This window comes from Hevea brasiliensis, chromosome 17, assembly GCF_030052815.1.
Source record: "Hevea brasiliensis isolate MT/VB/25A 57/8 chromosome 17, ASM3005281v1, whole genome shotgun sequence".
NCBI classification, from domain to species: domain Eukaryota; kingdom Viridiplantae; phylum Streptophyta; class Magnoliopsida; order Malpighiales; family Euphorbiaceae; genus Hevea; species Hevea brasiliensis.
In genome coordinates this window covers 45,847,081-45,861,462 of record NC_079509.1, presented here as the reverse complement: position 1 = coordinate 45,861,462, position 14,382 = coordinate 45,847,081, and the positions used below count along the sequence as shown (strand labels likewise).

The window sequence follows — 14,382 nt, the reverse complement described above, 5'->3', positions numbered from 1 at the left end:
GCCCACCAAAATATTCTTCAGTTGCGAACTCTAATTTATAACAAATGTCTCATGTATTCTGTCACTAATATTCTTATCTCATAAGAATAGAACACGTAACATATTGCTAATGAACAATTTCAAATAAATATGGTATTAAACACACATAACATTTAAATGAAATGTTCATTGCCATTATAATATTTACAATGTTGTTTACAAGTTACAAGATTAGTGCATGCTCTAGGGCACACATAACTAACAATCTCCCACTTGGCCTAGAGCCATTCACTACAGTATCTAAGATCCATCTTCTCAAGATATTTGTCTAACTATTGCTGTGTCATGGCCTTGGTTAATGGATCAGCCGGATTGTCAGCAGAAGCTATTTTCTACATGGCAATATCGCCTCTTCCAACTATCTCTCTGATAATATGAAATCGCCGCTCTATGTGTTTGGATTGCTAGTGAGACCTAGGCTCCTTTGCCTGAGCAATGGCTCCATTGTTCTCACTGTAAAGAGGAACTGCTAACTCAATGGAAGGAACCACTTCCAGCTCTGAAACGAACTTCTTGATCCAAATAGCCTCTTTTGTAGCATCACATGCAGCAACATACTCGGCTTCAGTGGTGGAGTCTGCTATAGTTGTCTGATTGGAACTCTTCCAACAAACAGTGCCTCCATTACACAAAAATACAAACCCTGAGACAAACTTTCTATCATCAATATCTGATTGGAAATCAGAATCTGTAAATCCTTCTAGTTGAAGCTCACCTCCTCCATATATCAAGAATAAATCCTTAGTTCTTCTCAAGTATTTAAGGATATTCTTGACAACTATCCAGTGTTCCAAACCTGGATTGGATTGAAACCTGCTAGTCACACTAATAGCGTAGGCAATATCAGGCCTAGTACACAGCATGGCATACATTAGGCTTCCTATAGCCGAAGCATAAGGAACCTTGGCCATCTTTTCCCTTTCTTCAGGAGTCTTGGGAGACTATTCCTTAGAAAGGTGAATTCCATGCCTAACTGATAACATTCCTCTCTTGGAATCAAGCATGCTGAACCTCTTCAACATCTTTTCTAAGCAAAGCCTTTGCGATAAACCTATTACTCTTTTCAGTCTATCTCTCTAGATCCGAATTCCCAGAATATAGGTGGCTTCCCCAAGGTCTTTCATAGAGAAAGTACTTGACAACTAGGTTTTTATAGATGTTAGAATACCAATATCATTGCCTATTAGTAATATGTCATCCACATATAACACTAGAAAGGTAGTCATAGTCCCACTAGTCTTCTTATACACACACGGCTCATCAATGTTTTGAATAAAATTGAAAGTTTTAACGGCTTCATCAAAATGTTTATTTCAGCTTCTAGAAGCTTGCTTAAGACTATAAATGGATCTCTTAAGCTTGCACACTTTGGAACCTTCTTTGGATTCAAAACCCTTAGGTTGTTCCATGTATATATTTTCCTCAATAACACCATTGAGAAAAGCGATTTTGACATCCATTTGCCAAACCTCATAATTATAGTGTGCTGCAATAGCTAGAAGAATCCTTATGGATTTAAGCATGGCTACGGGAGAGAATGTTTCTTCATAATCTATTTGGCGAAACCCTTTCGCTACAAGCCTAGCTTTGAAGGTCTCTACCTTTCCATCAGGACCAATCTTTCTCTTGAAAAGCCATTTACATCCTATGGGTACAATACCCTCAGGTGAGTCTACAAGATCCCAAACTTGGTTCTTTTGCATGGAATCCATATTAGATTTCATGGCTTCTAACCATTTTAAAGAGTCTATATCTGATAACTTGTAGGATCATCACCATGATCAACTTCTTCATGAATAAACAACTCTTATTCATTCTCATGAAGAAATCCATATCTCTCTGGTGGATGAGATATTCTATTAGATTTATGAAGAACCAGTGTTGTGGATGTATTATCTATAGGCATAAGCTCTCCCACTGGATCAACATCCATAGGTGTAGGTTGTTGGTTATTTGTGGAATTCTCTAATTCCAATTCTATCTTCCTTCCTTTGCCACTTCCTTAAAGAAACTCTTTTTCCAAGAAAATTGAATCTCTACTTATCACAACTCTTTGTGATTGTGGAAGATAGAAATAATATCCAAAACTATCTTTTGGATATCCAACAAATCTACCTTTTTCGGACCTTGTTTCTAATTTATCAGTTTTCAGCTTCTTGACAAAAGCTGAACAACCCCATATCTTAACATGTTTAAGAGATAGTTGTCTTCCTTGCCATATCTCATATGGTGTGGAGGAAATTGATTTAGTTAGAACTCTGTTAAGAATATACAGTGCGGTTTCTAATGCATATCCCCATAAGGAAATAGGCAAATCAGTGAAGCTCATCATGCTGCGTACCATGTCCAACAAAGTATGATTTCTTCTTTTCGACACACCATTCAACTGTGGTGTACCTGGAGGGGTCAATTGTGAAATTATGCCCTGTTCCCGAAGGAACTCATCAAACTCTGTACTTAAGTATTCACCACCCCGATCAAATCGAAGGACTTTAATACTTTTTCCTGTTTGATTTTCTACTTCAGCCTTGAATTCTTTGAACTTTTCAAAGGATTCAGACTTTTATTTCATTAAATACAAATACCTATACCAAGATTTATCATCAATGAAGGTAATAAAGTAGTTATATCCACCTCTAGCCATTTTTCTAAATGGCCCACACACATCACTATGTATGAGTTTCAAAATATCTTTAGCTCTTTGCCCTTGTCCCACAAAGGGAGATCTAGTCATTTTGCCCTAAAGGCAGGACTCACAAGTTGGTGATGGTTCAATTCCTAAAGTGGGTAAAATCCCCATCCTTTCCAACTTAGTGATCCTATCTTCTGCTACATGACCTAATCTCAAGTGCCAAAGTTGTTTTAGATTAAGGTTGATATTTTTTGTTGCATTAATTTCATATTCGGTGCTTGGATCTATTTTGCATTCATTATCAACATAATAAAGTCCATTTTGCAAGTAACCCAAACATATAATTTTGTTAGCATAATAAACTGTATATACATCATTTATGAATATATATTCATAATCGTCTCTAGTCAAACTATATACAGAAATGACATTTTTATACATGTTGGGTACATACAAAACATCCTTTAAATACAAAACATTATCATTAAAATGACTATGGACAATAAGAGAAATAGATCCAATGGCTTTGGCATCAACACTTGATCCATCACCAATCTTCAGCCTCACTTCTCCTTGATCCAAGCTCTTATGATTTACTAGTTCCTGCACATTAGAAATTATTTGTTAATTAGAACCAGTATCAATGACCCAAGCAGAATTAGTATGATAAGCAATACCAAAATCTAAGAAATAAGAAACAGCTATACCTTCAAAAGGTCTTGCCTTCTTGTTATTTACCAACTCTAGGTATTTTGGGCAATTTCTTTTCCAGTGCCCATCCTTTTGACAGTGGAAACACTTTCCCTTGTCAGCAGGAGCTGCTTCCACCTTCTTCTTCATAGTTTGGCTCTTTTTGCCCACTCTACCAGAAGGACCAGGAACAAAAGATGGCTTCTTCTTATTGCTTTTCTTCTTCTTCTTGGTCTTACCAGAAGAAGAAGAAGCAACAAGTGCCACTTCTTTTCCCTTCCTGCCAGGCATATTGCCTTGGGTAATCACAAAAATGTTCAGAAGACCAGCTAAAGTGCATTCTTGTTTAGTCATATGAAAGTTTGTGATAAATCTTCCAAAAGACTCTAGCAAGGATTGAAGGATCAAATCCATTTAAAGAGAAAAGTCCATAGAGAAATCCAATACCTCCAGTTACTCTATAAGCTGAATCATGGTATGGACATATTCTCCCACATCCTAGCCTTCATGCATTTTCATTCTGAATAGTTGTTTAGATATCTCATATCTAGCCAACTTACTATTTTCACCAAACAACTCTTGAAGGTGACTCGGTATTTCAGAAGATGTTTTCATTTTCTCATACTGCTTCTATAACTGATTAGTCATTGAAGCAAGCATATAGCACTTGGCTTACATGTCATCTTCATGCCACTTTCTCAAAGTGTCATGTTCTTTTTCTGTGGCCTCAGGTGGTAGTGCACTAGGAATCTTAGAATAAAAAAACGTATCCTATATGCTCAAGATTGAAAACAATTCTCAAATTCCTTAGCCAATCAGAAAAGTTAGGTCCGGTGAGCCTATTTTCATCTAATAAACGTGATAACGGGTTGGACCTTTGTGCCATAATTATAATATTCAATTACTGTAGAAAAAGCAAGATTCAAATTAGTTATCTTGTATCAAGTAAATAAACCACTAATATGATTATGGTCTTCTAATCAAATTGGTCCTCCCACTAACTTGGTGAATCCTACACTTCCATAGTAGGAAACAGAAATCCTAGTTTGATGGATTTCTAGTGGGTGATTGAATTCTTATATATTGTTAACCATCATCAAATCACATTTTCTTGGATACTTTTAACAACATATAAATGAATAACACTTGCTCATCACATCTTATGTGAAATTCAATCAATAAATTTGGCTCCTAATGCTCAAAGCCTCAGGTACATCCATTCTTGGCCTTTCTTGCATTAGTTAAGTTGAGCCCACTAGGCCAGTGAGTATGGAAGTTTGAACCTTGATGACCTCAGGTACATCTATTCTTAATCACCAAAGTACCCACATGCTCACAACATTACATGCTTTAACAATTAAATTTAGAAAATCTCTTAGACTACAAAAACCATCCCTATGTAAACATAGTCGATAGTCTAAGTATCTAAAATTTCCAAATTTAATTGCCTTAATGGAGAGCCATGATATAATTACCATAATTATATCATTACCAACTTAATCATTTGTTAGAAGATTTTGTGGTCGGCTTAATTACTATTAAGGTCTCACTTTGCACATTTATCCATTTGGCATGCATATATCTCATACAAGCATCCATTCATATACATCTCATGCATACATGGATAATAAACAAAATGGTATGATCATGGACTTTCTAAGGGATTCAATTTTGAGCCACCAAGAATTGAATTAAGGCATTTCCTAGGTGCATTTCATCTGTTCTATTACAAGAGATGCTGACGGAGTACATAAATCAACTCTTGATCTTGATGTGCTCCCACTGGTTCCACTAATACTCTTGATTTCTTCATACTTCTTGCAATTCAATTACAAAGTAACCCTTGGCACACCAAGGTGAATTTACAAGAATATGGACCCTAGTCCTTAAAAAATGAAATTACATCCTATGTAATATAACACTTATATTACATGCCTCTATAAATAAAATTAATTATTACATCCCAAAGAAGAACAAAAAAAATAAATCCAATCACATTAGTCATTCATTATCCATGATCATCCATCATGCATATTAACATTTAACACTTAAACATAAATATATATGCATAATTAAATTGAATATCATATATCCAATTTATAACTAAATTTGAATCTCATTCAAATTAATCTGAAATTTAAGAACCCTTCCCAAATTCAATTTTCATGAAAACAATTTTCAAAATATTATTTGTTTGATTGGAAATCCTAATTACACAATTTAATTAGGTCTAGGCTTAATTTAGGGTCTCAAATTGCACAACAATTACATAAAAACCTTTTAATTTGCCAAAATATGCCCTCCATGTAAAACACGCCCCGTGTGAAAACAATACGACCCATGTAACAGTTACATGGCCTGAGGCGCCAAATTACATGGCCTGTGTGGTGCAAAAGCACAGCCCGTGTTAATCAGTAACATAGCCCGTGTAACCTTCTACCCATTTTTTATGCCACAAACCCAAAAACACCCACTTTTGCGCCCAGGCCGTGTTTCGTACGGCAATGAGGTTTTCTTAGGGTTTTTTCAATTCAAATCTCATCCAATCATACAATTAAGTCCCATAATCAATCCTAATGGCAAATATAGTGGCTCTAATATCAATTGATGGCAGTTTTGGGAAGCGTGATTAGGGCCTTAGAGGTTGGATTTCAAAAATTTTATCTAGGGTTTCATGCATACGTACAAGTGTATTATAATCCTAGCCTTTCTCTAATGCCCTAAAGCATGTCAAAACACTCTTTTAACATGCATTTGTGATTCATTTTCCATTAAGGATTGAGGTTTAACAATTAAACTTAGCAAACCCTAACTAAAGGAGGGTTTAAAGATAACTAACCTGAAGGGGCGCAGAATCAAACTTCTTGCTCCCTTTTGTAGTCTCCAAGAGCATCACTTGTTGCTCCTCTAGCTTGTCCATCATAAGCTTCCACCAAGATCACCTTAGACAACCCAAGTCCTCTCTTTGATACTTGCCAACCACTAACAATTAGGGTATTTGCTTTAGGTGATTTCTATGGATGTATTTGAGCTAGAAACCTTTTCTAGTGTCTTTGATTCAAGAAATAAATAAGCTTTCTTTCTATCATTAATGGAGGAAAAACACAAGAAGGAGAGAGAGAGAGAGAGAGTGTCGTCCAAGGTCCCAAGGAAGAAGAAGAGTCAACTTACTTGGTCCTCTTCTTATCTTATATTTATATACAAGAGACAAAAACCATTAAATGGTTGCCACATGTCACTTTAAGATTGAATCTTGCTTTTTCTTGTTTTAATCACATTATGACAAGTGTAAAGTCAAGATTAAATCATAAAAAAGTTATCTTCCATCATATGAAAGACAAGTGGCACATTTCTATAGGTGCCACGTGTCACCATCACATGGTACCACGTGTCACCATGTGAAATTACCATTTTGCCCTTTTATTGAATTTTGAGTTCTCAACCCAAAATTATAATCTCTCTCTCAAATTATTTATATCACATATAAATTAATTAATTAATTAATCTCAATATTGAATTCATATTTAAACTCTTTAAATATAAATTCAATTTTTATCTTACATCCAATATTCAAGATTTGGTTTCAAGTCATGCTAGGGATTTTGCAATCTTTTTGCAAACCGAATCTATTCAATTAATTAAATCATAATTCAGTTGGTGGTTAACTTGTGTAGGAGTGTGACTTACTAGGCTCATTACTAATTGGCAATGAAAAATGATATTAACTCTTAATATCATTGGAACTCTTCCAACCCATAAATGATTTTCCCAAATCATTTTAGGCATCTCATAGACCATGGTTGACGCCTAGCATAGCATGCCATGGCCACCTAATTAGCAATAAGGTTTACCTTAAAATGAACATTTAATCATACGTTACCATACACTAAAATCCTTCCGTATTATATCCCAATCCCATTAAGGGTCATGGTTGAGTCAAACCCCTTATTGTGGAATCTTATACACTCATTTGAAATCTGATTCTTGACATATAAGACTTTACTATCAGGAAACATCTTTCCTGACAAAGTCATCTGTCCTGGCCAGGAACTTAATCTTGTCAAGAACAGCTCAAATTCGCATAGGACTTTTAACCCTATTTACTCAAGGCTACGAATCCCCTCTTGACTGAACACCTGTCCCAACATATGACTAATTTGAGCCAATGCACACCAAAGTATCCATACACAGTATAGATATTTAAGTAGTATCAAACTCAAACCACCCATATAAGAGACAACCGTGTCATCTCAATTATAAGAATTATATGCACTAGTATGACAGATAACATTTTATTGACTCGAGTAAACGCCATATTCATATTATCTGAACGTCACAAGTTCGACCTACTTATCTCATAAGTGTTCACTGTATTTATCCCGATATCTCACATCAGATGGCATGAGGCTCATTATTCCATATTCATCAGTATCTCATACAAATCAATGGAGATAAAAAGAGGTGACAGCTCTTTGGATATAATGTGCCCACCAAAATATTCTTCAGCTGCGAACTCTGATTTATAACAAATGTTCCATATATTTTGTCACTCATATTCTTATCTCATAAGAATAGAACACATAACATATTGCTAATGGACAATTTCAAATAAATATGATATTAAACACACATAACATTTAAATGAAACGTTCATTACCATTATAATATTTACAATGTTATTTACAAGTTACAAGATTAGTGCATGCTCTAAGGCACACATAACTAACAAGAAAATGAGTAGTGGTTTATATAAGCAAATTAGCAACAGATTATTCATTGTTGATTTCTTTTAAAAATTGGACGAAAAATTTTACGAAAAATTTTGTAACCGATTTCAATCGATTGTAGAAGTCGGTTGCTGTTAGCAACCGATTTGCAAATCGGTTGTAAATTAAAAAAGAAAAAAATGGGCGAAATTTTTTTGGGAAAAAAATTGTTTGTTAATAGCAACCGATTTTAATTAGCTTCAAAAATCAGTTGCTTTCAGAAACCGATTTGCAAATTGGTTACAAATAAAAAAAAAATAATTGGGCAAAAATTTTTAGAGGAAAAATATCAGTTGCAAAATTGGTTGCTGTTAGCAATCGATTCACAAATCGGTTGTAAATAAAAAAAAAAGGAAAACAAAAAAAGGGTGAAAATTTTTGGAGGAAAAAATTAATTGCAAAATCGGTTGCTAAAAGTAAATAATTTTAATCGATTGCTGTTAACAATCGATTCGCAAATCAGTTGCAAATTAAAAGAAGAAAACAAAAAATTGAGCAGAAATTTTTTAGAGAAAAAATTTGACAACCGATTTACAATTGATTACAAAAATCAATTACTATTAGCATCTGACAACGAATTGATTGCAAATAATAATCGATTTTTGCAACTGATTACAAATCGATGGCTAATTTTTGTAACCAATTACAGATCGATTGCTAACTTTGGAGATAATTAAAATAAATCTTTCGGTTGCTATTAGTAACCAATTATAAATCGATTACTAATAATAATCAATTTACCAACTGATTTTTGCATCGATTACTAAATTTTTTTAAAATTAACTATTTTACGAAAAAAAAATAAAAATCATAAATTAATTGCAAAATTAGTTGTTAATAGCAAATGATTTCAGTTGGTTGCAATAATCTTTTTTTTTTTTTTTTGGTAGTGTACCATCCTAGGCTAGGCAATGCCTTGAATATCCCATTAGGGAAGAGCAACCACCTCTGATGGAGGAGATTGATACACATGAAGGCTCATAAAATAAAACGCATCTATATTAGCTAGCTTATTTGTAATTCTATTTGCTTCACGATAGCAATGGCCCAAACTATTTAATGATTTCTCACTTAATGCTTTAACAAGTAGTCATTATTATTAGGTAAGTTATAATGTATTAATATGTATTCATTCTAAATGCCTATAATATATTACATGCATATAATTTTTTTTTTTCTTTTGCACCATCTTTATGCTTTTTAGATTATTAATATTATTTTTGTAGAATAATAAAATATTACTAAATAAAAATAATATTTGAATATAGTATATTTCTTTAATATATTAAGAGGATATAAAAAATTTTAATATTTTAAAGTGATGAAAATTATCTTATGATTTAACTAATCTCAAATTATTTTAAATCTTTAATCAATACTTCTACTATATTGCTCTATTTTTTATTATTTTTATTATAAAATTTTCATCAAAAGATTTTGAAAGATAAAAAGTTTAATTTATATAAAAGTAATAAAAATAAAATATAGAATAATAATAAATTTAAAATAATATTTTCTTTTTACACATTAAAATTAAAATATTTATATATATTAAAATTATTATTGGCGACGTGCAAAAGCATGGACATACCATTCCCTAGTGTATATATATAATTATGCACTTCAACTTACGCATAGAATCCATTATTTTGGTAAAAGCCTGAGTGACCAGCTCAGGATAGTCAGGTACTTGCTTACGCGGCCATTTACGACAAGGTAGGAATTGAACCATGGGAACTTATGTGAAAGCTTGGGTTTCTTGGCTCTTAATTAGTAAGGGTCTACAAGGGCCATGCTTATTGCTTAAGGAGTTAAGGTAAGCTTAAGATTAACTACAAACTTGAATGTTTGGATCCTTTTGAACCTTAAGCGTATGCTCAGTTGTATACTCTTTTTAATTTCCTCTATACTACACATATAGGGGTGAACATATCAACCGATAAAAACGTCCTTAATATAATTATAGTATTAATATTATTTAGCTATTTATTTAATTATTTTTATTATAAAAAATTAATTATAACAATTTATAATAAATCTGTTTATTTATAATTCCTATTCATGTTTGGTTAAGAATTTTGTTTATATTTCTAAAATTAAAATTTTAATTATAAAACTTCTATAATAAAACATGTATTTTGAAATTATACTAAAAAGAAACTGAAGTTGATTCAGAATTTCCACTTTGTGTATTATTTGTTTGCAATTAAAGATGATTTATTTTTTTAATCAATAATTGAAAATTAATTAATTAATTAAATTATAAAACATTAATGTACTATTATTCTCATTAGTACAACACAAACGAAATTTTCATAAATTATTATTATTATTATTATTATTATTATTATTATTATTATTATTGAAGAATAAGAAGAAGAAATCTATCTAAAATCAACGATTACTTCATTAAAAATTTTATCATAATTTTATTTTTATAAAGTAAATTTTATTTTATTAATAATTATTATTGATTAAAATGTTAAAATCTGATATATTAATGAAAAGAATTAAAAAAAATAAACATAAAGAATTTAATTTCTATAATCAGCATACCTATATTTGTGTTTTTCGAAAAATCAAGAGTAAGTTTATTGACATGATTAATAAAAATATCAATAATTCATTTTAGTTTTGACAAATTTAGGCTATTTAAGTAAAATTATTGCTAATTTTACACTGCTGAATAAAATTACCTACATGCAAATTAAAAAGTCATAGCATATAGAAATTTAAAAAATTTTTTAGTACCCTAACACTTATGCAGTCATTACTAAATTTGCATTTGATTTGGTCTTTTATCAGTGTTTTTTAATCCCACACTTAAACTAAAAACAAGTATTTATTTCTTATTGATATGGAGTGACGCATAACACAATTGCACGTATATGTACAATATTGCTTGAATATGATATCGAATATGTATATCAATCCAACTACTTTTTTTTCTTTTAAATAAATAATATTTTATTAACAAAACCAAGAAAAACTTAACATATTAAGTTCATTTTAAATCTGTAACACCCCTAATTTTTAAATATATTATTTTTGGGCAAATATTGATGTTTTAATTTTATTTAAATATTAGGAAATTATTTGAAATTTTTCTGATTTTCGAAATCGGGTTTGATTTCCAGAAAATATAAAATTTTAATGATTTTTAAAAATTAATTTAAAGACCACGTGGCAAAACTAAAAATATATTTGGAGTCTATAAATTATTCTGAGTTTTCTAGAATTTTTTCGAAATTTTTGGACATCGTTTTCGGTCCCAAGGCAGAGTAGAAATTCAAAATTTTGTATTCCGAATCGAATCGGCCGAATCGAACCTGACTGGATCGGACCGGTCGAATCGGACCGGCTCCTTTTTCTTCTTCTCTTTTCTTCCGCGCATCCCGACCTCCCTCCCCTTCTCTCCCTTTTCCTCTCTCCTCCCTCCTACCCTTGCCGCGCCGCGGTCTCCCCTGCCACCCCAGCTCGCCGGCGCCCACCCCCAGCCGTCCTAGCCCACCGGCCACCGCCTGGAATGCCGAAAAACGGCGCTCGAAGTGGAGCAACGCGCGCGCACGACCGTTCGTCTTCCCGGCCAAAATTAGGCCGATCTGGCCACCAATCGGACCGGGTCTTGTATCTAAACTCATCTACTCGTCGAGAGCTTTCCATAGACACCAAGAACACCGAAATCCATTGAGCGGTTTGTCCAATTTTTTCCCGGGAAGTTTTAGCCCATTTTGATTTTTGGGCTAGATTTCTCACAAACCATGAACCCCACGAGAAAACCGAGAGTACCAGAGCGCTCCACTCGTCGAGAGCTTCGCGGCAACATAAATTTCGAATTTTTCTGACACCGTTTTTCGGTGGGTCCCACAGAACTTCGCAGTGTTTTTCCGAGCATTAAATAAGCTTAGAAAATTCCATAAAATTTATGTACTAACCCCCGTGTTGTGGGCTTCATGTAGGTATCCTCAATTCGTGGAAATTCGACAGTTGTTCGGGTCTATGAATTTCCGGCCAGACAGACCTGTTACCGGAAAAGTCTCCGAATTGGACCGAGGTTTTGGCTACCCCCCCATTGTCAGATGTCCTGAGCGCGTCCCCGAAGTCGGAATCGGCAAAGGTAAACCCGAACCTTGCTTTTTCTTAATTTTCTAGTGCTTAAATAGGATTAAAAATCCATAAAATATTCGTGGTAGCTCAGAAAATTATGATTCTTTTTGCAATAGCCTAGTAATATTGCTAAAGACCGCGGGGCAAAGTTTTAGAATTTTTAGAGCTTATTTGGGCAGTTTTTGTGAAAATGATCAATTATAAGGACTAAATTGAAATTTTACATACTGTGATGGATGACTGATTTGATGGGCCCAGGAGGGGCTGTGTGATGTGATTGAATTGTGGATATATGGATTGTGGATTTAGAAGTGTGTTTTGAGCCCTTTTGCAAGTTGGGTAGGTCCTAGGTATAGGGGAGACTCTGCCGGATTTTCGGCATGACTTAGGACGTATTTGGTCTTTTCTTGATTTGTATTGAGTCATTTGTATTAAATAATTGTAATGTAATTGTCAGGTGAGCCAGGACAGCCTTCTTCCTCCGCCCAGCCGCCACAGTGACCGTTGTCAAGTATGTGAGTAAAATATTAATTTTAATTATAATTTCACTATTATTATATGTTCAAGCATGCCCATGCATCACTTATATGCATATATCTATGTAGATAAACTTTAGGCACGATTTATGTTGCATTCATAATTGTGAAAGTGCCATGTATGTTGTTATGGTAATTTGGAGCAGTGTGCGTGCGTTGGCGTGCGTGTGATGTGGTGTGGACTATGGATAGGACAGGTAGACACGGCTTGAGATCTTCGCTGTGACTCGGTTCTTCGGGGTAGACACGGCTTGAGTTCTTCGCTGGGACCCCGATTTGGTTATTAAGTGGAAGTCCGAGCTGAGTTCTTCGCTGGCACAGTTGGAATTAAGAGAGCTGTATAGGGGATCAGCTCTCATATATATTATGATTGATATTACCGGGTGCGTGAGTGCTCCAAATTACCTTTTTGATGTTATGATGTGAAATTATTGCTGGTGTTGCATTCCACTCTACAGGGTGCATTAGTTTTAAATAGTTATAGAGATTATGGTTAAAATTGATATTTTACTCTCTGAGTCGAACGCTCACTCATGTTCAATATTTTTTCCTGCTACAGGAGGATTTTATTATGGTTAACCTGCTTTTCTCCTTCGCAGGTTGTTTATCAATATTTGTGTAATTTTATTTACTCCTAGAATTTTCGCATGTGTTAGAAGTATTTATTTGATTTTAGTCTGTAATATTATTACCATGTTGGACCTGTAAACGTATAATGATATGCATGTTTGATAGATTGGATGAGGGAGCCGAGCTCCCATATGTTTTTATGATGATATGAGTATGTGGAGGGTGAGTTGAGCTCCCCGATTAAGTATTTACTGGGTTTACAGGACGGGTGAGTCAAAAACTCCCCGTTGGTAGGTCCATTTTATGGCCGGACTCTGTCCGGTTGATTTCTTGAAATTGGGCCCAAATGGGCCTTAGAGTTGGGTTAATGAATAGTTAGGCTTACTACGGGCCTTGGGGGCTTTAGGCTGGCCCAGGTCCTAGTGCCGGTCCGGCCCATAGGTTGGGTCGTGACAAATGTGGTATCAGAGCTTAGGCTCCAGATTCATAGGGAAAAATTGTCTAAGTGTTGGGAAGAGTCTACTAGGAGTCACATGCGGAAAAATAGGGTCCACATTCGTCTTGCATTGTCATCTTTGCTTCTAGTTTCTGCTTTATATATTGTGTGTAAACATGAGTCTATAGAGCTATGTAATGTGCAGTTTTGAATTTTGTGGGCTAATGCTGCTGAATTTCAGGAAAATGTGTAGAAGCAGGAGAGCTGCCACTGCACCAGAACCAGATGTGCCTGACGAGGTGTCAGCACAGGATGAGGCATTTGCCCCAAGGAGGCGGGGTAGGAGGCCTAGAGCTGCTCAAGTAGAAGAGCAGCTGCCAACAGTTCAGGATCAGTCTTTCATGGCACAGGGTCCCATGGATCCCATGGCAGCTACTCTAGCTGGTTTGCAGAGGACCATCGATATGATGGCGCAGTATGTGGTCCACCCTCCACAGCAGCAGCAGTCCACCGCACCAAGAGGGGAACCTTACAAACAGATCATAAATTTCAAGAAGTTGGTGCCTGGTACTTATGATGTGTCAGACGATGCATATCGGTTTTTGG

At 34.5% G+C, this 14,382-nt stretch overlaps 1 protein-coding gene across 1 annotated transcript; it reads right to left on the bottom strand.

Annotated features, from left to right (window-relative positions):
* Positions 1–443: 443 nt before the first annotated feature.
* On the bottom strand, positions 444–950 carry LOC131175285 (secreted RxLR effector protein 161-like). The gene has a single exon (XM_058139003.1). It carries the CDS (start codon positions 948–950, stop codon positions 444–446), a length of 507 nt encoding a protein of 168 aa, XP_057994986.1.
* Positions 951–14,382: the final 13,432 nt, after the last annotated feature.

Bases quoted from the DNA above. Each gene is read 5' to 3' on its own strand.
- LOC131175285 (XM_058139003.1), bottom strand. From the start codon at position 950: ATGGCCAAGGTTCCTTATGCTTCGGCTATAGGAAGCCTAATGTATGCC.